At 35.6% G+C, this 24,201-nt stretch overlaps 1 protein-coding gene and 1 long non-coding RNA gene across 3 annotated transcripts in view; one reads left to right on the forward strand and one right to left on the reverse strand.

Annotated features, from left to right (window-relative positions):
• The first annotated feature begins 326 nt into the window (after positions 1-326).
• LOC116867717 lies at positions 327-1,213 on the forward strand. The gene is made up of 3 exons (XR_004382653.1): positions 327-452; positions 612-726; positions 847-1,213. It is a non-coding gene; the product is annotated as an uncharacterized LOC116867717 (long non-coding RNA).
• Positions 1,214-1,559: 346 nt separating this feature from the next.
• NAA15 (N-alpha-acetyltransferase 15, NatA auxiliary subunit) overlaps positions 1,560-24,201 on the reverse strand; it is an 81,745-nt gene continuing 59,103 nt past the window's right edge. The window contains exons 15-20 of one of the 2 annotated variants that reach the window (XM_032857370.1): positions 19,204-19,397; positions 14,581-14,689; positions 12,345-12,443; positions 6,724-6,867; positions 5,687-5,784; positions 1,560-3,987 (exon numbers count right to left, since the gene is read on the reverse strand). In XM_032857370.1, the coding sequence (XP_032713261.1) occupies positions 3,787-3,987; positions 5,687-5,784; positions 6,724-6,867; positions 12,345-12,443; positions 14,581-14,689; positions 19,204-19,397 (845 nt within the window). In that variant the 3' untranslated portion in view covers positions 1,560-3,786. Of the gene's footprint in view, positions 3,988-5,686; positions 5,785-6,723; positions 6,871-12,344; positions 12,444-14,580; positions 14,690-19,203; positions 19,398-24,201 lie in introns of both variants that reach the window. The other variant, XM_032857362.1, reaches the window with a different exon arrangement.

Genomic DNA, 24,201 nt, shown 5'->3' on the forward strand with positions numbered 1-24,201 from the left:
CCAAGTACCAACTTTACTTTTGCTTTACAAGCCACCTTAAAACAGTCCATATTGTTTTTGGCATCTAGCACTCTAGGAAGAGCACTGAACATTAATATTGCAAGCTTGACTATCACTGACAATTTGGTAAAAATTCTGATATCAACAGTACCAATTTTTTCTTCTGGCTACAGTCCCAAGATGGTGTCATTTCAAAGGCAACTGGATAAACTGAGGCTGCAAACTGTGAAGACCCACTTTCTACCCCATACTGCTTCCTTTCTTCCTGCCCACCTTTATGTCATCATAAAAGGAGTAGAACTTGATGGAGGTAGTAGCAGTGTTAACTCAGCTATATAACCTACAGTATATAAGATACTCTTCTGCTTTATTGAAATGAGCATTTTCTCCCAAACCTTCTGCACACTACCAATACTTTTAACATCCACCCTGTAGGCTGCATACTAAAAAAGGTGAAAGTGCAATTCAATAAAGAACAATGGCCTTTTCCAAAAATGTTTTATTGCTACAAGTAGTGAGATTTCTTAATCATCAAAATTGGAACAAAACCTAAGGTTTCAGCTCCTTATGGGGCAATACAGCCATTTCATGTGACTTTGTTTTTAATTTAGTTTCGGCAGTAGATTCAACAAAGTTTAGATGGTAGCTGGATGGCATCAAGAAAGCTTGCCTAGAACTTCAAGTGGAGCATGAGCTAGAACACGAAGACCACCTTCCATCTGACAGGTCAGTCTTTCTTGATACATTTCTTAGAGTTATTTCAAAATTTAAGGCTCATAGTTACTAAGTATACACGTTATCTTGTAAGAAAATTTAACACTTCACTTTTTACCTTTTCCCAAACAGACTCTACACATGGCAACTGGAATATTCCTAGAAATTGTGCAGGAGCGAGACTTCCCTGAATTTATCACCACCTACCTGAAACTAGACCACAATTTCTGGCCTCCTCTTACAATCACAGCTTTAATTTCACAGCTCTAACAGCAACACACCATGGAGTACAAACATCACTGGAAAACAAGGGCCTGACAAAACCCACAGAAAAGCTATTCTCTAATATTGGGACTACTTTGAGCCATACTATTATAGATCACACTTTGTGCAAAATAAATATAGAAAAATGTTGAAAATGTAGGACTCAACCATCTAATTAAAGCTGAGTAAACTAACCTAGTCGGAATTCAATTTTTAAATGAGAAATGACAAGAGTAGTAAATATAAAGAAAAACAAAAATAACTTTACTTTCCTATGTTAATACAGGTCAAGGGACCCTTTCTTCTGAAAAGGGTTGATAACACCAGTTCTCAGCAATAAACATAAGGCACTTGTTTAGAATACAACATCACTGCATTCCCCCCCCCCACTTGTTTTTCTAACCCTGTTTTCCCCCACAGTATCATTTGGAATTAATAGAGTGAATGAGGCAAATGTGAGATGATCCAGTTGATACTACTCAGAGCTAGACAGTACAGTACGATGCTTTAGGGTTGCTGTCTGGACATAAAATGAACCCTGTCAAGATCTTCTGACACCAGACAATGTATCCACTATCAAGTAAACCTGAAAGAAAATAAAATATTTATTCAATAGTTCCAGTAAAATCGGGTTGGAGTACAATATACATGTTAGGAATTTAGCTCCTCACGGGTGGCATCTGCATCAAGAGTTCTGAGTATTTATGAATTTTCATTCTAAGACAATCTACATCATTTGAACATTATCAAGACAAATATATGAATTTCATTTCAATATACAGTAGAGTTTAAACATAATTCACACATATACCCCTATTATATGGCTGGTGCCTCCTCCCAACACTTCAGTAGTGGCAGAGGTAGCACTAGTGTTCTTTCCCAACATTAAGAACTTCAGTTGCCACTCATAGGAGAAGTTGAAAAAAAGTTTGTTTGTTTGTTTTTTGCCATCTGTTAAGATGTTCCTGAGACAGGGCCAGTTAAGAAAACATAACAAAGCACTGGAGTTCAGTTTGTACTTCTCTTTACATCACTAATTCGTTAGACTGGGACACGGAATGCAGGTCACGTACTATGAAAGGTTGAGTTTAGCACAACTGTTCAGTCAGTAGGAGCAGAAGGTCTCCTGAAAATTCCCTTTAGAATATACGTCTTATAAACTTAAAGTACCACAAAAAGGTCAATTATATATACAATTGAGTCACTTAATTTGCTTGGATCTTGCAAACGCAATGAGAATATTGAGCCTGAGGCCGGATCTCAGTATATAGGTTTAACATTTTAAGGCTCGTTTTCTCCATCAAAATCGCAGTATTCAGTTTTCCTCTCAAATGATGAGTTAGGAATTACATTCATAGTACCTGCCACCATCCTAGCCCTCGATGAAATCTTAATGCAGGAGAGGCACTACACCCGCATTATGGAGTTCCCCTGACATCGGCACTTGGCCCATCCTAAACGCTCCCATCAGCACTAGTTGTACAGCACGTTACATTGCCTCTGGCTTGCACCTCTGTTTCCACCTGTGTATTTTCACAGAAGCCCAACACAGATTAGTTGAAATATTCACACAACTGTTTTTCAAAACAATTTATTGCATCATATTTGGTACCTTATGTTTGACAACAAAAAGGAAATTACATCTGTAACTGCAGGAAAAAGAAGCTGGTCTGTTATTGAAAAAAAAATCTTGGGCCCTTTAAAAATTACAAAGTCTTGGGCTTGCCTGAAACGACTGAGCAAGAAATATATTCTTAGAAATGTAGGGCTTCAAGTATTACAAACCTGTGACACTGTGGAAAAATTCCAGAGGTATCTAAACTGCAGCACTTTTTTTCTGCATATCGTGAACAAGGCCTGCTGAGGTTTTAAACTATTAGTCTCTTGATCAGTCATAGAATGGTAGTCAGGAGTTCTGCTCTTTAACTTCAAGCCACGGTAGATTTTCTTTTTTCACTCTTGGGTGAAAAAATTCATGCGTGCTAATTAGTTGGTGCCACATCACAGTGCATTTGGTTCTTGCATTACAGTTTTAACAAGTTTGGCCAAAACAATGCTGAAAGGTTTGCATTGCTATTTTAGTTCTTCAAGTTTTAGTTAAAATTGAGATTGTTCCAACTGGTTCCTTCAGTTAAAAACTGTGGTACAAGAACACCAAACTGATCATGTACAGTGAATTTTGGAAACACAACAAGCGTATTGAACACCCTCTAGGTTTCTTATAGTTCTGCTTGGTATCTATATGTCCCACCTTCTACAACATCAAGCATCTGTTGTAGGTTTCTCTGTAAATAGTGATTCACATTGCATACTTCCTATGGTCAGAATCAACCCCGTAACAAAATCAGTCAGATGCTAAAGCCCCAACAACTCTTTGTGCTCAGTGAAAGAATCCAGTGCTAAAACAGCGTTTTTGCTGTCTGAGATATAGTAAAATCTCACAAGACAAATTTTAAAGTAATATTTCTGCCACACACCTGCTTTGTTAGCTGTAACAGCCTCCAGATTTTATATAAATTAGTTAAAAAACATGGGTGGGTAGGTAGGAATAGAATAAGGTATCTTCTTTTAATCCCTCAATTTTAGCAGCTTTTAATTTTTTTAAGAAACTGAACCTATATCCTGTAATATGTTAGATATTTTATATATACTTTTTCAGCAGGATAAAAAAACGTAAAACACTATTTGAAGGCAAGAACATTTACTCTTCTCATTCTGTGTAAGTTAGAGCAATGCAGCAGGTGCGTGACAAAAATATTATACACTAGATATGGTCCAAAGTCATTCCAATTGCTTGTTTAATGATGTTCAAATTTCATTGGCCAGTTCTTCAGTTTCTGCAGAACTATCTCCATTAACTGTGATCTTCATATCCTCTTCATATCCAGGAGGCATGAAAGCCAAAGCATAGGGGAAAAGCTTATGACAATTTGCTCTATAAACTTCAGCAGCTTCTTTACAGTCTCCTAGGCTACCATCACACAAGGCTTCTAATACCTCCATACATGTCTAAAGAAAGAGAAAAGGTCATGTTATAACTTGTCAAAGAAGAAGTTTGTACTGTGAATTCATTAGACATTTCATTATCCACAGATTTTCTAAAACACACATATTTAAGATACACAAAAGCATTTCACTTGCACATATATATCCCGTAAGAATTAGTTTCTTTGGAATTGCAGGGTTTACACAAAAGGATGAATTTTGTTGGGCAAGCAAAGTGTGCAGGGTGCTGCATTTAAAGACCCACTCACTCTGAGCAAGTGCTCAAACCCAGGTGGAAACCCTGCCTCAGCCCAGGCTGGCCCTGTATATAAATGCAAAACTTTCTATGGTAACGTCGGTTACTTACACCTTCCACAGTTTTGTTTTTTAAGAGGCTTAGAGATAGTTGGCAGTATCAAACATTGTTTTTCACCCTTCTATTCAAATTGTAGTACTCTACTAACAAAGCAGGAAAGGAAATCTCAAACCAAAGGGCATATACACAAGAAAAATTTGTTCATAAAAACTGACAACCGTTTCAACCAAACCCCTTAGTGTATCTTCTTACATTTTAAAATATCTTATATGTTGACTTGCATTTCTTATGTTTTATCTTTTCACCTAAAAAAACATTATGTAGTTTGCAGATATATAGTATCCAACAACTTCGCCACTCTAGAAATGTTCTAATCTAAATGATGTATTAAAATATTAGCAATCAAAAAGTCAAATGTTTCTTGAAGGTATTTACTTCATTTGCTATTAAAGCAATATATCAAATGCTTATTTTGTCTGGCTAATTATCACAGGAAGTAACACTATGTCCTTTGTTTTTAGTTTAAACTAGAATCTGTATTTTGCAAGACATCCATTTGTCTTTTATTCTATTTAATCTCATGTTACATTACAAGTTATGAAATGAGTGTTTTAATTTGACCCCTGGCATATGCATCTTCAACATGTCAGAATCTTCACCAAGGGGGTGCCTGGGTGGTTCAGTCAGTTAAGCGAATGACTCTTGGTTTCAGCTCAGGTAGTGATCTTGGGTGGTACTATCCAGCCCTGCATGGGGATCATTCAGAGTCTGCTTAAGATTGTCTTCTTCCTCTGTCCCTCCCAACTCCTGTGTGCATGCATGTGCACTCTCTCAGTAAATAAATCTTAAAAAAAGAGCCTCACAGAGACCATTGCTTCCCCAAAAATGCAGATAGGGCAGCGCCTAGGTGGCTCAGTCGGATGCGCATCTGACTCCTGATTTGGGCTCGGTCCATTTTCTCGGGGTGGTGAGACTGAGCTTCCCTGCTTGGGATTCTCCCTCCCCCTCTACCACTCTCCCCAACTTACATACACACTCTCTCTAAAATAAATAAATGTTTTAAAAAATGCATAGATATGAATGAAGTGAAATCTAAAATTAACTATGGAATATATGATTTTACTAAAACATATATCTAGAAAAAAATAAGTAACAGATGTGGAACTAGCTCTTGAATGCCAGGTAGCCTGCTATGTGTGTGTGCACACATAGACAATCGTACATAAATTTAAGATAAGGTTAGTTTCTGATATGTATTCATAATGGTTTGGTAAACAGTATGCATAAATAACAAAAAACAGTTACCTGGGTAAAAATTATTCTCTTCGTAAAAAGAGAAATTCTCATTAAAAGAGAAACAGAGAAGTAATCAGGTACTCTTAACAGAGATTATGAGAAACTCTTTACCTGGAGGTTTCTGTTAGTGAGGGATTCATCAAGCGTTGTTGCCAACTCTACAGCTCGCTTCTGACTAGAAGGATCTAAATAATATACCATTTTGGCAGCTAAAGGACAAGTAAAAAGGAAATCTGTTTTATTTCAAAGTAAAATCAGCATCTGATCCTCTATCCATTCAAATATAAAATGTAACATATATGTGTACTCAGTAAGGCACTTTATTAGAAAAATAGGAATAGTCATTTGAAACACTGTTTAAAAAAACCCTGATAGACCAAAAATAGCTTAAACTAGGATTAAAGTAAAAAAAACCAGGAAGAAATAAAATATTCTAATAATAGTTGTGTTTGTGCAGCGGAACCATGGATAGTTTTCTTTTTTAAAATGAACATAATTTGGGGCTGAGGGGAATACTCCGCAAAATGTGATAGGGATGGGGATGTGGGAGGGAGACATCCAACCTTGATGGAATGGGCCATAAAGCTGAATTCAGAATTCCACAAAGGCATACAAAGCTGCTTGCATTCTTAGCCAGGTATTCTAAAAGCATCCTACTTAACGCACTACCCACACAGTCCCATCAAGTCCAGACTCTGGACTGCCAGCATGGACCCCTGCCTGTGAAAAGGTTTCTAGTATTCTGCATTGTTTAGTTTAATATCTTATATAAGCATGAGAAGTAAAAGATGATGGTCACATCCAAGTGAACTTTAAGAACACACTGAAGGGAGAAAGGAAAAAAAAAGAGAACGCTCCCCCCACCTTCACTATATGTAATATACAGCTAAATGCAGTATACTTGCTTTGTTGTAAAGACAATGCTGAACCAGGAAAAACTACTGACCTTGTTGCACAGGAATAATTTTGTCTAAAAGATTTAAAAGTTTATAGGAAGCATATTTAAGCTGCCTATTTTCATAAGACTAAAATGTGAGATAATTGCAATACCTCTTCCACGAGAAATATGTAACCTTATCACTGATCCATTACAATAAAAACTGAAATTGTTTTAGAAGGTTAGGATAAAAAGAAAATAACGAGATTACCTGATAATCTGTGTGGCAATGAATCAGAATTCCTTTTCAGAAAAGTTTCATTAAAATTCTTTGGATTCGTTGCTCCAAAAAGACGATTCATTTCTTGTTTTAATACTGTTCTAACTGTATCAGGTAAATCTTTACTTTCACACACTGCTGAACAAATTAAAAACAAACTCAATTAGTAGTTAGATACTCTGATACAGTTTGCAGAAGTTAAAAAATTACGTGGACGAGTCTGATGAAATACAGCAATTATATGTAAAAACTGGATGAACCTACTTATAATTCAACATTTAAAGAGCTTATTATATAAATGTAAAGAATGTGTGTCAGCAGAATAATCTAATGATTTTCTAATAGCATTCAAAGACATTTCATTGATAAATGATTCATTTTCAGAAAAAAACAGAAAGCAAAACAGATAATGAAAGATGTTAATTCTGCAGCCTTCCAAGCCCAAAGGGCTGCCCCCTTCAACTTCAAATCAAGTCTGTAAAGTAGGGGCTTTGATGACACCTACCTGATAAATACTGTCACAGTAATTATGCAGTGCTGAAGACAACAGAATTTTCCTCACCTCCATCTTCTATACCCAAGTAAGGCATTATAAAATTTAGCAATTTTAAAAGACAACATGACTGACTTCATTGACCTTTATTTGCAGGGGCTATTTAAACTGAGTTATCACTATATAATAAATTCTAAAGGATCAACAAAGTATTTTCCTGTAATGACTACATGCTAGTAATAATCTTATTTCCAGGGCTTGGGATTTAGAGATGGAAAAGCTGACCCCCCGCCCCAAACGCTGACTGAATTTTGGTGTGCTTTTTTCCCCATCATTATTTTGGTATAGAGAGAGAGAGTCTGAAGCTTTGAGCCAGACAGACCTGGGTATGGATCTAGGCTTGGACAAGTCACAACCTCTCTGAACTTATTTCTTGATCTGTAAAATTGAGGAAATACCTAACCTAAAATGATCACAGTAAAGAAAGGTTATATATAAAAGAGCTAATTATATAATAGCTAAATATATAATTTGACAAATTATTATTACTTTTGTCATAGATTGAAAATATATCTTCCTTATGGTTAGAAACCATGGTGGTCACTTTTCAAATATTGTACTCATGAATATGTATCCTATGTACTTAACTCCTTATGTGAAGCAAAAGTTGCACAGAACACTAACCCTAACTTTGTGCTATGCATTCTGGTATTTTCTACTCTATTTCTATTTTAGATTTTCAAATGGTAGTAATGACTTACTAAACTGCTTTCATTATCTCCCTAATGGATCACTATCCTAAGTTTAAAATTAAACATGAAATCTTGGGTAGCAAACATCTACATGAAATATTCAACATATAATTATTATGTACCTAAGTAATTAATTATAGGACTTTTGTTGGTTAAATAACATTTCTTCTATCATTGTATAGAATTGAGTGGTTCAATTAAATGAGGGCTTTTCTCCCCAATTAAATGAGTTATTAAAGAATATAGCTTAAGCTCCATCATGGCTGTACTTTCAACTTTTGCAATTTATCAGTATTTGGTTTTCAGGGGAAGCCGGAGTAGAGAGAGAACTGAAAGAAAAGTTGGTAAAATAGATTATAGCCAATTACAATGAACATTATGTCAAAACCACAGGTTTTCTATAAAATGTGGTACTTCCATGGGCTTTGTTGGTTTGCATTAAGTGCTTTCCGGACACTATATGAAGATGGGAAAGTAACCATATAGTTACATTACAGTTGGTTACAGGTGGAAGCTAAGATTTTCATGTTTTTATGCTCTTTATTAAATTTGTTTTCCTCAGATTAAAACAATCTCCCCAGAAAAATCAAAACTGCTTTAAAAAAAAAAAAAAGCCCACACAATTAAAAAATATATATATTTGGGATATATAAAGAGGAAATATTTATGTAACTTCCAACTTCCATTAATAGCTATTTCCAAAAATATTTGTCACTAAATCACAAAATGTTTGAGGCTGACTCTGTTTACTCCCCTGTGTTATGTAGACTAGAACTCTAATTTCCAGGAAGATACTAATTACAACAACAAAACTCTGCTGCAGTACAACTTAGAATGTTGTATGGAATTCTATAGAATGCAATTTTACCTGTATCTTTAAGGAAAGGAGCAACCACAAATGTCATAATCTATTAGATAAGCTTTTATTGTTAAAGACTAGTGGGCTGCCGGATCAATCTAAAAATCCTTTGAAAGTGATTAAAACAAAAACTATTGAGGTCTCAGGAAAATAAAAAATCCCAGACTACTTATCTTCCTTGCTACTTCTGATTGAACAATGTCTTGTGAATCACGGAAAAGCAATACTTGATTGAGGGAAGGGTAATAAAACCCTAAGAGGCTTTTGATTTGAGTCTTTCAACATCTTAAAATTAAAATAATGGTTGGTTCATCCTAAAGTAGATTAAATTAAGTTAGTAATCATCAATGGTTAACAGTCGCATTGAAAAGGGGGCTGATTCTTAGCAAAAAGAATTTCTCTGGGGACCTGGGTGGCTCAGTGGGTTAAGCCTCTGCCTTCAGCTCAGGTCATGATCTCAGGGTCCTGGGATCGAGCCCCACATCGGGTTCCCAGCTCAGTGGGGAGCCTGCTTCCCCCACCCTCTGCCTGCCTCTCTGCCTACTTGTGATCTCTGTCAAATAAATAAATAAAATCTTAAAAAAAAAAAAAAAAGAATTTCTCTGGATTCCCAGGCTAGCTGGCATTTTCGTTTATAATTTGGGTAGAAAATGCTCATATTTTCGGGACACCTGGGTGGCTCAGTCGGTTAAGCCGATGCCTTCGGCTCAGGTCATGATCCCAGGGTCCTGGGATCAAGTTCCACATCAGTCTCCTTGCTCGGCAGGGAGTCTACTTCTCTCTCTGCCTCTGCCTGCTACTCTGCCTGCTTGTGCGTGCTCTCTCTCTCTGGCAAATAAATAAATAATATCTAAAAAAAAAAAAAAAAAAAAAAAAAAGCTCGTATTTTGTGTAAGCTAAAGACTACTCACTACTAGTTAAAGGACAACCTAAAAGTGATTACCATTCAAAACAGTAAAGTAGGTAAATCAGAGTATTAATGAAGTTTTTAGGAGAGAAATACATTAGTACAGAAGAAAAATAATCTGCAAATAAAAGAAAAAAGGATTTTGTACAAATGACAGAGGAAAAGACAAAAGATTCATTGTAGAACAAGATGACCAGTGATTTTAAAAGCATATAAGTGAATAATGAAACAACTGAATACCTAAGCTCCTATCTTTTACTTAGCACGAGCAGGAATGTAGTAGTTTAAGTTGCTCTAAGTCCTATAACTTAAAAAAAAAAAACTTGAAAATCATCTTCATAATTAAAAGGGGAAAGGAAGATGACCTGTATGGTAAATTACTATGTAGCAGATACTAATTACATTGGTAGTATAACAACATTCGGAGGATTTTGAGGGTACTCATAACCAGATTAAAATGAGTATATTTACTTGGAGAAGTTTCTATAATAAAATAGATGTTGATGCACCTTTTTATCCCCATACTTACTTCCCAGAAAGGTGTTACTGTGAGAATTTCTTTGTGAAGAAGGAGTTAGAATATAACTTGACATGACAAACGTGTTCTTGAAAAATTACTTCAAAGTTAGTGGTTTTTTTTTTTTAAGTACCAAATATATTAGTTAAAGGAACCCTGTGGGGTATATCAAAGATGCCCCTACTCTGTGCCTTTGTAGTTTCACAGATGTTTTTATACAGTACACACCTGTTTTTAACAGAGGTAGTAAGCAGTCTACCCAATTCTTGAAGGCTTTTTAAAGAGACAGTGCATCTTTATCACTCCAAATTATCACTTAACTGTCTAAATTTAGTTAAAATCAGAATTACTTTGTAACTCTCTTCCTGACAATGCTGTCAGCTAAACATCTGGAGCAACGGGTATAGCTAACAGGGACACAAAATAATTCTACTCTTACATCAGGACCATCCTGACTTGGTTCTTCTGAAGTCCAAAAGCATTTTAATTCGTGAAAAAACTGTTCCAAGGAAACAGTCGTATGTTCATCAATCCACACACATACTGTAAGTAAATATATTCAGATATGCCACTTTTAATTCCTATTTCAAAGGTTAGTCTCCAAATCCATAGAATTTTATGTATTATTTTACTACGTTTTAGGAAAGAGCTGATTACACAGAGTAAAGTGTTTATATTAATTCTGAAAACAGCTTAAGTGCACTCCATCCTAACAAGGAATGGATTTAAGACCATTACTCTTGGCCTTCATCTTCTGACTCACAATTTCAAAAAGTTTAATACAAAAAAAGAGACTAGAAATTTTATTTTCTCTAAATACAGCAATTCTGGGCTGCCTGGGTCGCTCAGTGGGTTAAGCCTCTGCCTTTGGCTCAGGTCATGATTCCAAGGTCCTGGGATCGAGCCCCGCATCGGGCTCTCTGCTCAGTGGGGAGCCTGCTTCCCCTTCTCTCTCTGCCTGCCTCTCTGCCTACTTGTGATCTCTCTCTGTCAAATAAATAAATAAAATCTTAAAAAAAAAAATACAGCAATTCTTTCTTCTATTTTCTATAAGGTGGTTATGTTATTTATTAATTTCATAATTTAAGAATCTGAGAAACATTCTATGATTCAGTGTCTAGAACAGGAATCATTTTTTTTGTCAAGCATAAATATGATTTAAGTAAGGTTTTATTTTTTCTCAGAAGTCAAAAGAATGTTCTTAATCAGGACAATTTAGCATTTCTCAAAAGACTGATTGGGATGCCTGATTTACTCTCATTATTTAAATATGTATGGATTCATATGTTGAGTATTCAGCAACGAGACAGGTAATTTAACAGTATTTGCAGACTGTTCTATTATAAAGATTCAGTCACTTGAAATTAAAACTACCACCATCACTTGACTACAGGAATACTTTACTTTAAATGTATAGCTCTTTAGTATAAAGAATAATATGAAGACCTGAGCTCTCATTCCTGCTTCATTACTAATTATTTGTGTTACCTTGAATAAGTCATTTAATCTTTTAAGGTCCTAGATTTCTCAACTATAAAATGAAAAATAATTAGCATAAAATTCTACCTTTTACATTCTCAAATTCTTTAGTTCTACTTCACATTAAAAGTAATATATGGATCTTACTATGAAAATATTTGAAAAGTAGTGACTGCCTTAAAGTTCTTTTAAATCTATATTTAGTAACAAAAATTTTATGACTCCAGGAATTCTGAAGACAGATATGCAAGGAGGTAGCTAGTCAATTTCAACGAGATTTTTCAATTTTAGAACGATTTATTAAAAAGCTTTACACAATGAGTATGATTCAAAGTTTCAACTTACATGTAACTTTTTAGAAACAGGAACAAAGGTGATTCTCAAATATTTGGACTGAACAATTCTGTATCAAAATCATGTAACATTTCTAGCCTTAAAATAAAGACCTTCATCACAAAGAAAAGAATCCTGCTTTTCCCCTTAGCTAATTTAAAATCCATCAGCTTTAAAACGATTGAGTTTATGACAAAGTTAAATAGAGCACTTATACAGTCACTACCCACTACTGTAATCAAATACTTAAGTAATGTAAAACAAAAACATACCAGCACTAAAGAGTCGAATCATACACTCATGAAGCCAGGGATGACTAGAATCAATAGCAAATGCCCTCTTTACTGATTGTAGCATCAAAAGAAACTTTTCTATAAAAAGAAAAAGTAAGATATATTTTGATCATTTGATAAAATAAGCTGCCCTCCTTTGGAGGATTAATTTAGAGAATTACAAATAGAGAAACTAATTTAGAGTCAATCATATGTGAACTGCAACATGACTGAAGCAAATGATTTCCTCAGATTAGAACATTAGCTAATATTTTCCACACAATATTCATTAAGAAAAAAATGTCCTATGAAGTACAAAAAATTTAGATAGCATTCAATAATATTTGAACTCATGCCATATAAACAAAATTTAAGCCATTTCTTAACCTCCTAATTTAATAAAGTTAAATGGATTTTCTGCACTACTTATAAAACTTCATTATTTATACTTCAGACTAGCTCTTTTCTTGGGTTTTGTGACAGTCATATGAAATGGTTTCCCTCCTACTTGAGTGTCCTCTCCTAATCAATCCCTGGTTCTGCTTCCTCCTCGAAAGGTACAATATTCACTAAGGTTATGTTTTCAGTGATTTCTCATCTTTCTACACTATCCCTACACTCACACCCCCATGTTTCCCAAGCTTCAGTTGTGTTTCCATCTGTTGAATGGAAATTTCACCTGATTACTCACTGCACTTCCAAGTCCCATCTAAAAACCACTTCTTTGTTAAGACTTCCCCATTTGATGCCATTCTCCAAATAACAAAATTCAAAACTCCAGGCTCCTCTGACATTTCTTTTTCCCTACTCCAACACTCAGAAAGCTAAAAATACTGCCTTATCACACAACTACAGTGAATTCCAAATGCTGAAGAGCCCTTCAGAGGTTAGAACACAACCAAGAAGCCAATTGTAAGGAATTCAGATTGCCCTTCCCCACTTTAAGGAGAACAGCTTTTTTATACTTCAGGATTCTGTTTAAGAACATTTGTTGTATTGCGACAGATGGGTGGCTCAAGGTTACATGTCTGACTCTTGATTTTGGCTCAGGTCATGAACTCAGAGTCATGAGATCAAGCCCTGCACTGGGCTCCTCCATGCATGGAGCCTGCTTAAGATTCTCTCTCCCTCTCTCCCGCCAAACCCCACACAGCTCCCACGCTCTCTCTAAATAAAGAAAAGAAAGAAAGAAAAAAAAGAAAAAGGGGAGTTGTGTTAACTTGTCTTTAAAAGTTTCTAAATTACTGGACTATTTATTAAATTTCTTTTCCAAATTACAACACAATCATTTTGGAAAACAGAAATATAATGGAAACCACTGTAATCACTCAAATCCATCAAAAGACCATCTGTTATTTTTTTATCTATTTCTTCCTGGCCCTTTCTCTATCTTACATACCCATGTAAATATCTTAATAAAAATTAAAACCAAGCTATAGTTTTGTGTTCTATTTCCAAGCAATGCTATATAGCAACCTTTACCCAACATTATTACTAATTACTTTGGATAAACTTGATTTTTTAATGGATACTCTATAGAGGTACCATTTTATTCAATCTCTTTTAGAACAGTTACACTGCTTGGAGCAAAAACCTTCTGTCAGATCTTACTAACCAATTTCTCTTCCCTTCAGGATGTGTCACCTTAATGATATACTTTTTTTTTTTTTTTTAATGAACTACCTGGATTATAGCAATTCAATACCACAAAGTCTTAGTATTTATATATAGTCTAGGCATTTTAAGCAAGACAACCAAGACGTTCCATTATCTTTTACCTGACTCAGGCAATATAGACAACCTCAACATTATTTAAGCATATTTGTGTTTTCTTAATGCATCTTCTTCCTTTCCATGCATCTTCTTTTAGAAATATCCATTTTTCAAGATACACCTCAAGCACCACACCTTCTAGCAATAGTTAATAATAACCAACATTTATTCAGTGCTCCCTCTGTATCAAGCACTAATCAAAGCTCTGTATCATTAACTAATTTTATTCACACCTATACACAGTAACTACTGTATCTGACCTTAATCTTAATTATGTATGTATATCTATTGTTGATTTTAATGTCCTAGGAGACCCACAGTATCGTACACATGTAACAGGCATTTCTGTGAGAAGCTACATTGGGAAAAAACCCTACGGTGGTGAGAACACTGGATTTGGGTGACTATATCTAAGAAATACAGTGATCAATTTTGTCAGGGCCACTATACCCTAATTGCCTACCTTTCCTAAAGTAAATCTCAAAGGCAAAAAGATGCGTTTCTATCTTGTTCTTCACCAAGTTCTTCAACGGTGTTAAAAATTTAATAGCTTCTTCCAATGGAGTTTCAACCTAACAAAAATAAAAGATATTATACAAATGGAAGCAAGATGGGGGGAGGGGGAAAAGGATGTGACCTTATTTTATTAAAAACACTTCACTTTCTGGGTTTTTTCTTTTTGGGAAAAATCACTTACCCATTACCCAGAAATACTGTCATATTTTAACTTCCCATAATCTAAAGGAAGGGGAATTTGAACTCTACAACTCTTCACAGGTTTTTAACCATATATATTACATTATGTCTGGATAGAAACTATCCAACAAGTAAAAAGAAAGATAAAACAGAACCAGGCAAAGAAAGACAGTGAGATGAACAGGTAAGGTAGCCACGGGGTAGGATGGGGGGAGGACAGAAGAGAAATATTAAACAGGATGCAGAGGGGTTGAGAGAGAGAGAGAGAGAATATTACAGAATGAGTCAACATTCTTTTTAAATTCAAAGTGAAGTATGATCAAGCTATTAAAGGCAGTAAAATATCCATTCTATCTTGCTTTGTTCTCATACAAATTCTATAGAATCCATATTTATTCCAATGCCATACTAATGGTGAGATAGCATTTAAGAAGATTTCTATTTATTGAACTGTCTCTGTCACCCTTTATTAGTTATGTAGATGTCATATTAATTATATACTTGTAATAATTCCTGGACAGGAAATACTTACTACCTAATTGTGTTACTGTTACACTCCTAGACTGAGTATCTAAGACAAAAGTCATCTCTGTAGACTGGGATGGGGCTGGAGAGGAATACCATATTTATCAGAAAGGCACTGAATATTCATGCCTGTATTTGCCTTGTCTCATCACAGAGGTAGTAAGATTTATCCTTGGTGGAATTTGTATTTGCCATAACAATCCAACATGCCTCTACCAATACGGTAATTGTAGTTTTACCAACACAGATTCTGGCTAAGGAAATTATTTCACAGCATTAAAAACAAATAAACAAAGAAATAAAAAACACCATAGGCAAGAAAGTGATGTCTAGGAGTTTTACCTTACACTAGCATGTAGGCAGCTGGCATTATTCTGAGGACACATGCTCTAAATAAGAAATCACTATATGGCACTGTCAGTCTACGAGCCGTAGATACCAAGAGACAGCAGGGACAGAAGAGACCTCCTAAGTATGCCTTTCTCATACATTTGTATATATTTTGCTTCTTATTTCCACAATTTTATGTTCTACTGATTTGGGATTTGTGGTATACAGAGGAGAAAGATCTACCAGGGAAAGGTAAAGAACTGAAAACTGAAATTGTAATGGAGCTGTATCAAGTTTTTTAAGACTTCCAGAGCACAGACTGAAATGAGGATCACTGTAATGACCAGGGTAATTTACTACCAGGGAGATATGGCTGCTGTCACAAAATGGAAACAAGGAATATAGGGAAGCTAAGTCAATATGAGCATTATACTTACTGAAATCTTAAGTATTTAAACTTAGAAAAAGAAAAGAGAAATTCTGCCTGCAATCCTAATAAAGAAGAACATATGCCACCACAAAAAAATCTGGACCTGTTGTCCCCACATGTTTCTGTGTGCCTCGTATAGGTAAAATTTTTATCATTTTGTCTGACAAAACCATGCACATATGGTTATGTACATAACCATAATAAAGCTACCTACATTCTATATTCATATATACATAATGAAATACGAAGTTATATATACAAAAGCCTATCAACAGGGTTGAGTTCTAAAATCAGTGTTTAAGATAAAAAAAAAAAGAAAAAAGTACCATCAAGTCCCTAAAGCTGTAAAGAAGACAAGATGCATAGAAATAAATCTCTCTCTCTCTCTCTCACAACTTTGCATTCTGTGCATGACAACCCTCTTAAGTACCAAAATGAGACTCAATATAGCAAAATGTTCACACTGGGAGAGGCACACAGGAACTGACACGGACTAAACAAATGGTAGTCATAATTCCTTGGTCTCAAACTCAGCTAGGGTCCTGTGTTCACTGAGTGGAGTACTGGATGAAAATTGCCAGAATTATGCATACTCATTTTTGGCTCTCAAACTTACATCTAGTCATGAAGATCTGAATTTACTTAAGTTGGAAGAGATACAGAATGGGACTGCATTGTGTTGATGGGCAATGAAAGAGATTTGCAAGGGCAGTTTTGATCATACGCGGTTTTTAAATTTATAAGCTGATGTGAAGTCTAATCTGTATTACAATATGTTGTATAGGAATACATCTCCCTATACTCCCAGAGTAGCAACAGAAAGTTTAAAACTGTTAAACCCTATACAGACAGAATAATAAGAATACATTGATGAGGAGAAACGTATGTGTGCACAGAAGGAAAAAAAATAATCCAGCTGAGATGAATACTACCCGAAGGCAAGGAGGAACACGGCATAGGTGGTACATGAGGGAATTCATAAATACCAATTACTGCCTTAAGTTGGAGAAACAAAGACTTTAGGTTTATACTCAGTTAACTGAATATTAAACTCACTAAACCTCTTCCTATTTTCCTTTTTTCTTTAAGTGGAATTACTGCTAACTTAATAATGCTTTTATTTTATATTAAATATATAAAATCCTGAACTGGTGACACTAAATATACCATTAATAACACTAAGAATGATATAACATTAATAATGATATAACATTAAGAATGATAAAATATAGGATCACAAAAAATCAGAATCTAGACACTGTAAATCCAGATTTGGCAAGCAGCTTTTTAAACAGCCTACAATGCCAAACCTTATTATGATGGCTTGGTGTAATCTAGCACTGCCACCACACTGGGGATATAAGTAAGTGTGGATGCTATTAGAAGGGGGCATCCTGGAGGTAGTTATCCTAGGAAGAGAAGTGTGCCATGTGCCTAACAGGCAAGAATAGTATATATTAAATGGCAGCCTATGAAACTGGGTACCTTTCACTGGGCTCTTTCCAAATAAAGCAATTTCTATAAGGATTATTTTCTTCTGAGACTCTATAAATCTCTAGCTATAAATAGACTATAACTTGGTATCTGGCCTAAAAGCAGCTATGATACGGTGGACACAAGGTCAACAGTCTATAAGGAGGCTTGGTATAAAAATTCTGCTCTGTGGGGGTAAGTAACCTTTATTAGACAGTAACTAAGCAATCCAAATAGATCCTCTCTTTAAGAAGTATAATGGAAGATATGAAGTGTTACAAAGAAAAGTCATTAGGAAAAATTATGGGCTATAAACAAAGCATGTAGAAAAAATGGTGGTGGCACACAGTCAGTGACAGTGGTAAAAGTGGTAGTAATAAAGAAAGCTGAGCATAAAGATGGAAAGCTCTTAAAGCTGATATTACCCCTGAATAACTGAGTAATTCTCCCTGAGGCCTAAAAGGTCAATTTTCTGTGCTTCCTCACTATTCTGTATATTCTTCCAATAAACTCTCAACAATAAAAAGGTAGTATCTTTGTGCCTAGAAGTTATACATTTACTTGTGAAAAGATGTCAATATATCCTTTGAAATCCAAGCTCGATTTCTCTATGGTTCTTAGCAATACTACTATGAGATATTATCGTCCATCTGCTCTGATTTGATCCTAAAACTATTTTTCAACTCTACTTATTAGGTATTGTAATTTTTCTTAGTTATAAGGCAGCTGATTTTGACTTTTTAGTTACTAGTGAGGCTAATACTGAACCCTAGTGCAATGTGCGTACTGTATTTACTGCTTTAGCATAATAAACTATGCAATTATTTTCACATGGAGTAGCCCAACACCAAGGGCCAGAAGAAAACTGCATGGATATGTTACTAATCAAAATGGCTCATCTGACAATGAATACCTTGGTTTCAGCTTAACAGTTAATAACGGCAGATATGATTTTTGGCGTGGGGGAAGATATTTAGGGGCTTTTAGAGAGATTAGGTTCAAATCACAAAGTCCAATAAAGAAATACCGTAAACTGACACACTGGTGAGAGATAAGCTCAATTTGGTCTAGATATAAATAGTTGCATGTTACCACTTTTAACAGATGCTTCATTCTTTGCACATAAAGTTCCTTTAATCCTAACATCCCTGGCCAGTAGGGATTTTTTCCTAGTCCCATTTTATACAAGAGAATACCATCAGAGAGGTTAGACAAAGTGTCCAAGACACACAGTGAAGTATAAGTGCTGATATGTGGTCCCAGATCAGAATGACTCAAAAGCCCAAACCTTCCACTATACCATACTAGATTACTCTGGATCAGGAACATTATCCACAAAAGAAAAAAAGACAGATAGGAAGACAGAAAGACAAACAGACAGAAAGACAAAGGAAGGAAGGAAGGGAGGGAGGGAAAGAAGGGGAAGGAGAGACAGAGGGAGAGGGAAAGAAAGAAAGAAAGAAAGAGAGAGAGAAAGAAAGAAAGAAAAAGAGAAAGAGAAAGAAAATAGATAAAAAATTAAAATGATTTTTCACTCTAAAATCTATAATCAAATTAGTTAAATAAGATAGTATAAAATGACAATAGCTGGTCACAAAATTTCACTCAATTGTGCTCAACATTATTAAGTACCTTGGCTAGTTTCTCAGGGATAAGCTCTTCTTTTGGACCTCCAATTTCCTCATCATCATCATCCTTTTTCTTTTTCTGATTTCTCTGCTGCTTTTCTTTTTCTGCATTTTTTTTCTCTTCTTCTATCTGGGCTTTCTTTTGAGCTCTTCTTTGTTTATTCCGTAGCTTCTTTAGCTCTTTGTCAGACATGTTTGCTGTAGGCAATATGTTAATTAATGAAAAGCATATTAACCAGGTTGGTAATGATCAATCACTAATTTAACATTCTCATTAAAACTCCCAGACAAAATATGACATGTTATACAAGTTCATGTGCCTATGTGTACCTTGCCATTTAATGGTTCCACAATGGCTAGAGAACACTGTGATCCCTTCAAAAAAATGTTCTGAAACTAGGTGGAGACCTGGTGTCGCAATCATAGCAAAACATAAGAGCATACAAGTTCCCCCAGCAATTTATACCTGCAGTTCTAGAAATCTAACAAGCTGTTCCGTATTTCTACGGCCTTAGACTACACTTTTTCTTAGTCATGCCTCTCTATCCTTGTGAGTTATTCATTCTCTATACTCAGTGCTGCTACTATGACATATATATTCGCTTGTCACAATACTTCATTTATACATGTGCTTCTCTTTTAGACTGTGAACTCTTGGTGAAGAGACCCTGTCTTATTCATAAATTTGTATTCTCAGGGCCTACCAGAATACTAGCAGAATATACAAAAAATATTCAAATATTTGTTCATGGAATAATAAATAACTATATGGTAAATCAAAAGCTCGACACTGAAAATTAACAATAGCTCTTGTGGTACAAACTATGGAATGTCTCGAAAGACTGAAAATCACAAATATTAGATAATAAAGTAAAAAAACTATAGTCTTCAAGCAATAAATATGAAAGTTACGTGTGCAACTGGTATTTATTTGGGTAATACTTAGTGAGAAATGAATAAGGTCATTCTAGAGTATACCATCACGGTGGTGATTTTCAAATATGCCCATAAACTCTTTCCTTCAAAAGGTGGAACCTATTTCCCCTTCCCTTAATTGTAGGCTATACTTAACTCACTTCCAACAAATGGAATATGCTAGAAATCAAACTGTATGACATCCAAGATCAGAACATAAAAACACAGTGGATTCCTCCTTGCTTTCTCTTGGACCACTCAGAAGAAACCAACTGCCATTTTGTGAAGATACACAGACAACCTTATGGAAGGACACGTGTGGCCAAAAAAGCCCTCCAGCCATTAAAGTAAGCCATCTTGAAAGCAGATTTTCCTACTAAAATCTACCCTTCAGAAGTCGTTGGCTGCCATCTTGACTTCAATCTCCTGAGAGAACCCACATCTTTCAAAATCCTACAGCTAAGCTAAGTGACTTCTGAATTCCTGGCCCACAGTAACTCTGAGACAATAAATGTTTGCTATTTAAAGCTCTGTGTAAGCAATCTGTTAGGCAGCAAACAGATAACCAAGGCAGATTTTGGTACCTGGAAGTGGGATGCTGCTGCAATAAAAACCTAAAATGTAGGACTGACTGTGGTTCCAGAGCATGGCAAAAGGTGGAAAGACATGGAAAAAAGTATTAATGAAGCTCAAAGGACCCTAGACTATTTAATAGAGTCTGGATTTTGAAGAGGCTACAAGTGAAACATGTCATACTCACACAGGCAGAAAGTTTAATAACATGTATTTAGTAACATCATAAAATGTATCAAATGAACTTAGAGATCTAGCTAGAGGGATTTCCAAACTGAAAAAAAAAAGGTTGTTCAGGTAGCACCTGATTCCTCTTGCAGCTTGTAATTAAATGCAAGAGAAAGAAACAAATGGAAGAAGGACTTGACAGTGTCCAAAATTCTCAGCCTCTTTGGAACTGGCTCCTAAGCAAAGGTCAAATTCAGAGAACTGCCAAGAAAATATGTCAACAGGGAAAGCAGAGTTTGGCTTTAAAATCCTTTGAAACTCAAAAAGATGGTGCCTCAGCTACCGGTCACCCAAAAGGCTCTTTTCTCTTAAAAACTTTAAGGGTATGATTCACTGATCCTTTCAAACAACAGAGCTTCTAAGAGACTCAAAGGTGCTGTCCTCTCAGCAAAAATTCAAGGTAGACAATGATATTTGTGCATGTGGCTTCCAATAAAATTCACAAAAAATCCATCAAGTTCTTAAGAGAATTCTATGGGCAGAAACAGCAAATTTGGACTGAAAGGAATAGAGATAGTATAAAAGACCCCCAAATTTTGGAAGCAAACTGAAAAACTACTCAGTTGCAAACAAATGCTAACTTTTTTTAAAAAATTAATTTTAGTAATCACACTACCACCCAACATGGGGCTTGAACCCCCACACCAGGATCAAGAGTTGCAAGCTCTTCCAAGTGAGCTGGCCAGGCACCCCACAAATGCTAACTTTTAAGAACAGGAAAGAAAATGCAGAAGGTGGAACCAAAAAACCAGAGCACAGAACCAGGAACCATTAGAGAATTAGTCCTACATCGTGAGCCCTCATCAAAGAACTGCTATCCTCAACTGGACTTGAGAACTGACAGAACCAGTAACTCCTGTGTATCTTCCATTTCCCCTTCACCACCCACTTTTGACCAAGAATATTCCTTTGCAATCAATTTATATTGGACATGTACTTGGCATAGGATTTTTTAAGATTTTATTTACGTATTTGAGAGAATGAGCCAGAAGCCCTGGCACAGGATTTCATATCAAGAACTACACATGAAGAGCTATACCAGCTATACTAAAGAACCATATTCAAGAAATCACATCAGCACTAGTACCTCATATACATACATAACTAACTAGACTTCAAGTTAATGCTGTAATGGAATGAGACTTCTGAAGGCCTCGGAAGGGGCAAGTATAATCTGCATGTAAGAATAATATAAATAGGGTGCCTGGGTGGCTCAGTCAGTTAAGCGTCTGCGTTCGGCTCAGGTCATGATCCCAGAATCCTGGGATCAAGTATCGCATTGGATTCCCTGCTCCTGCTCTTGCTCTCTCTCTCTCCAACAAATAAAATCTTAAAAAAAAAAAAAAGGGAAAAAAAGAATAATGTAAATAATTTGTGTCCAGAATGTAGAACATGGCAGTTAAAAATATGTCTACAAATTGTTTGATTCTTCTCCCACTCAAATATAGGTTATACTTGGTGACTCACTTCCACCAAACAGAACATGTAGGAAGTGATGGGGTGTTATGTCAAGAGAACAGAACGTTAAAAGTGTTGTGGCTTCTTCCTTGCCCTCATGGCTAGCTATTATGTCTCGTGGAACTGAAGAAACCCTCTAGAGAGACTAACAATATTAAGGTCACCTGCCAAAAGCCACGTGAGAAAGCCATCTGGGAAATGGATCTTCTAGCCCCAGTTAACCTTTTTCTTTTTAAATATTTTATTTATTTATTTATTTGAAAGAGAGAGAAGGAAAGAGAACCCACAACAGGGGGAGTGGGAGAAAGGGAGAAGCGGATTCCGGCTGAGCAGGGAGCCCAATGTGGGGCTCAATCCCAGGACGTGGTATCATGACCTGAGCCAAAGGGGCAGAGACACTTATCCAACTAAGCCACCCAGGTGCGCCCCCCACCGCCCCATCAACAACTTAACTACAGCTTTATAAGAGACCCTGAGCTGGAACAACCAAGATACTTCTAAATTCCTGAACTATGAAAATGGTTGTTCTAAGCTGCTAAATTTAGGGAAATTTATTATGTGTCAATAGACAACAACCATCAAAAAAAAAAAATACCTGTTTCTCTTTTTCCTAGTAAAGAAGCCCTTACTACTAAAAAAGAAAATTTCAAACAAGGACCAAAAATTACATTCTGGAAATATAAGACATTATAAATGAATAACCACAAGAATTCAGACCTTTTAATGACTTGTAAAATAACTGCTACCACTTGCATCCTTACTATATACTAGACACCATGCATACATTTTACTTAATATCCTCAATAATCTCATGGATTAGAGTATAATATTATTTTATGTATGAGAAAACTGAGGTATCAGAGGAAAAATATTAACTCAAGATTAATAATAAAAGGTAGAACAAGGATTTAAATCCACTTCACTCTGACTCCAAAGTCTGGGTTCTTTCTTTCCACTATGCTTATACCAGGAGTCAATAATCTTTTTCTGTAATGGGCCAGATACTAAATATTTTCAGCTCTGTAAGCCATGGGTCTCTGGTGCAACTAAACGCAGCTGTTGTAGCACAAAATTAGCCATAAATAATACATAAACTTAAGTCCCAATAAAACTCTATTTATCAAATCAAACTGCAGTATGGATCTGGCCCACTGGCTATTCTGTGATCTTATTCTGTATTATCTACCACTGCCTTGAAAGGACTCACCTAACTCATAATAACAGAGTTGCCACACAAAAACAGAGAAAGGAATAACCACATCAGAAGTTAATACAGAAACTAAGAGTTCAAATCCTGTTTCACTTAATGTAGCACTAGTTATCTGGATAAGCACGGTGTCTCAACTTTACATGAATTACCTACTACTTGTGTGTACAAAATAAAGGCTCAGAATTTTCACTTAGGAGGAGCCAGAGGAGAATTCTACTATGTTGGAATATTGCACTATCATGAAAAAAAAAATTATGTGTATGTGTATGTGTATGCATACATAAGTGTATACATAGCAAATAACACCCAAATCTAGACTACTCTATACAGCCAAATCAACATTCACATAAGGCAAAATAAAAGAAATCTGGCCACACGAGTAAGATTCTGAAGTTTACTGAAAATAGATAAAAACACCACAACTTCTCAACCAAATAAAGGGTAACTACCAAATATTTACTACAAATAGCAGGCATTATGGCAGACCATAGAAACATTAAGTCTAAAGTTAAAAAAAGCAGCAAGCATACTACTGCTTCCATTAATTAGCACTTTTAGCAGCCTTTACCAATGCGATAAGGCATGAAAAAGAGAGGTATAAATACTGAAAGAAAACTA

This window comes from Lontra canadensis, unplaced genomic scaffold, assembly GCF_010015895.1.
Source record: "Lontra canadensis isolate GAN:19392208 unplaced genomic scaffold, GSC_riverotter_1.0 scaffold1, whole genome shotgun sequence".
In the NCBI taxonomy this organism is placed as follows: domain Eukaryota; kingdom Metazoa; phylum Chordata; class Mammalia; order Carnivora; family Mustelidae; genus Lontra; species Lontra canadensis.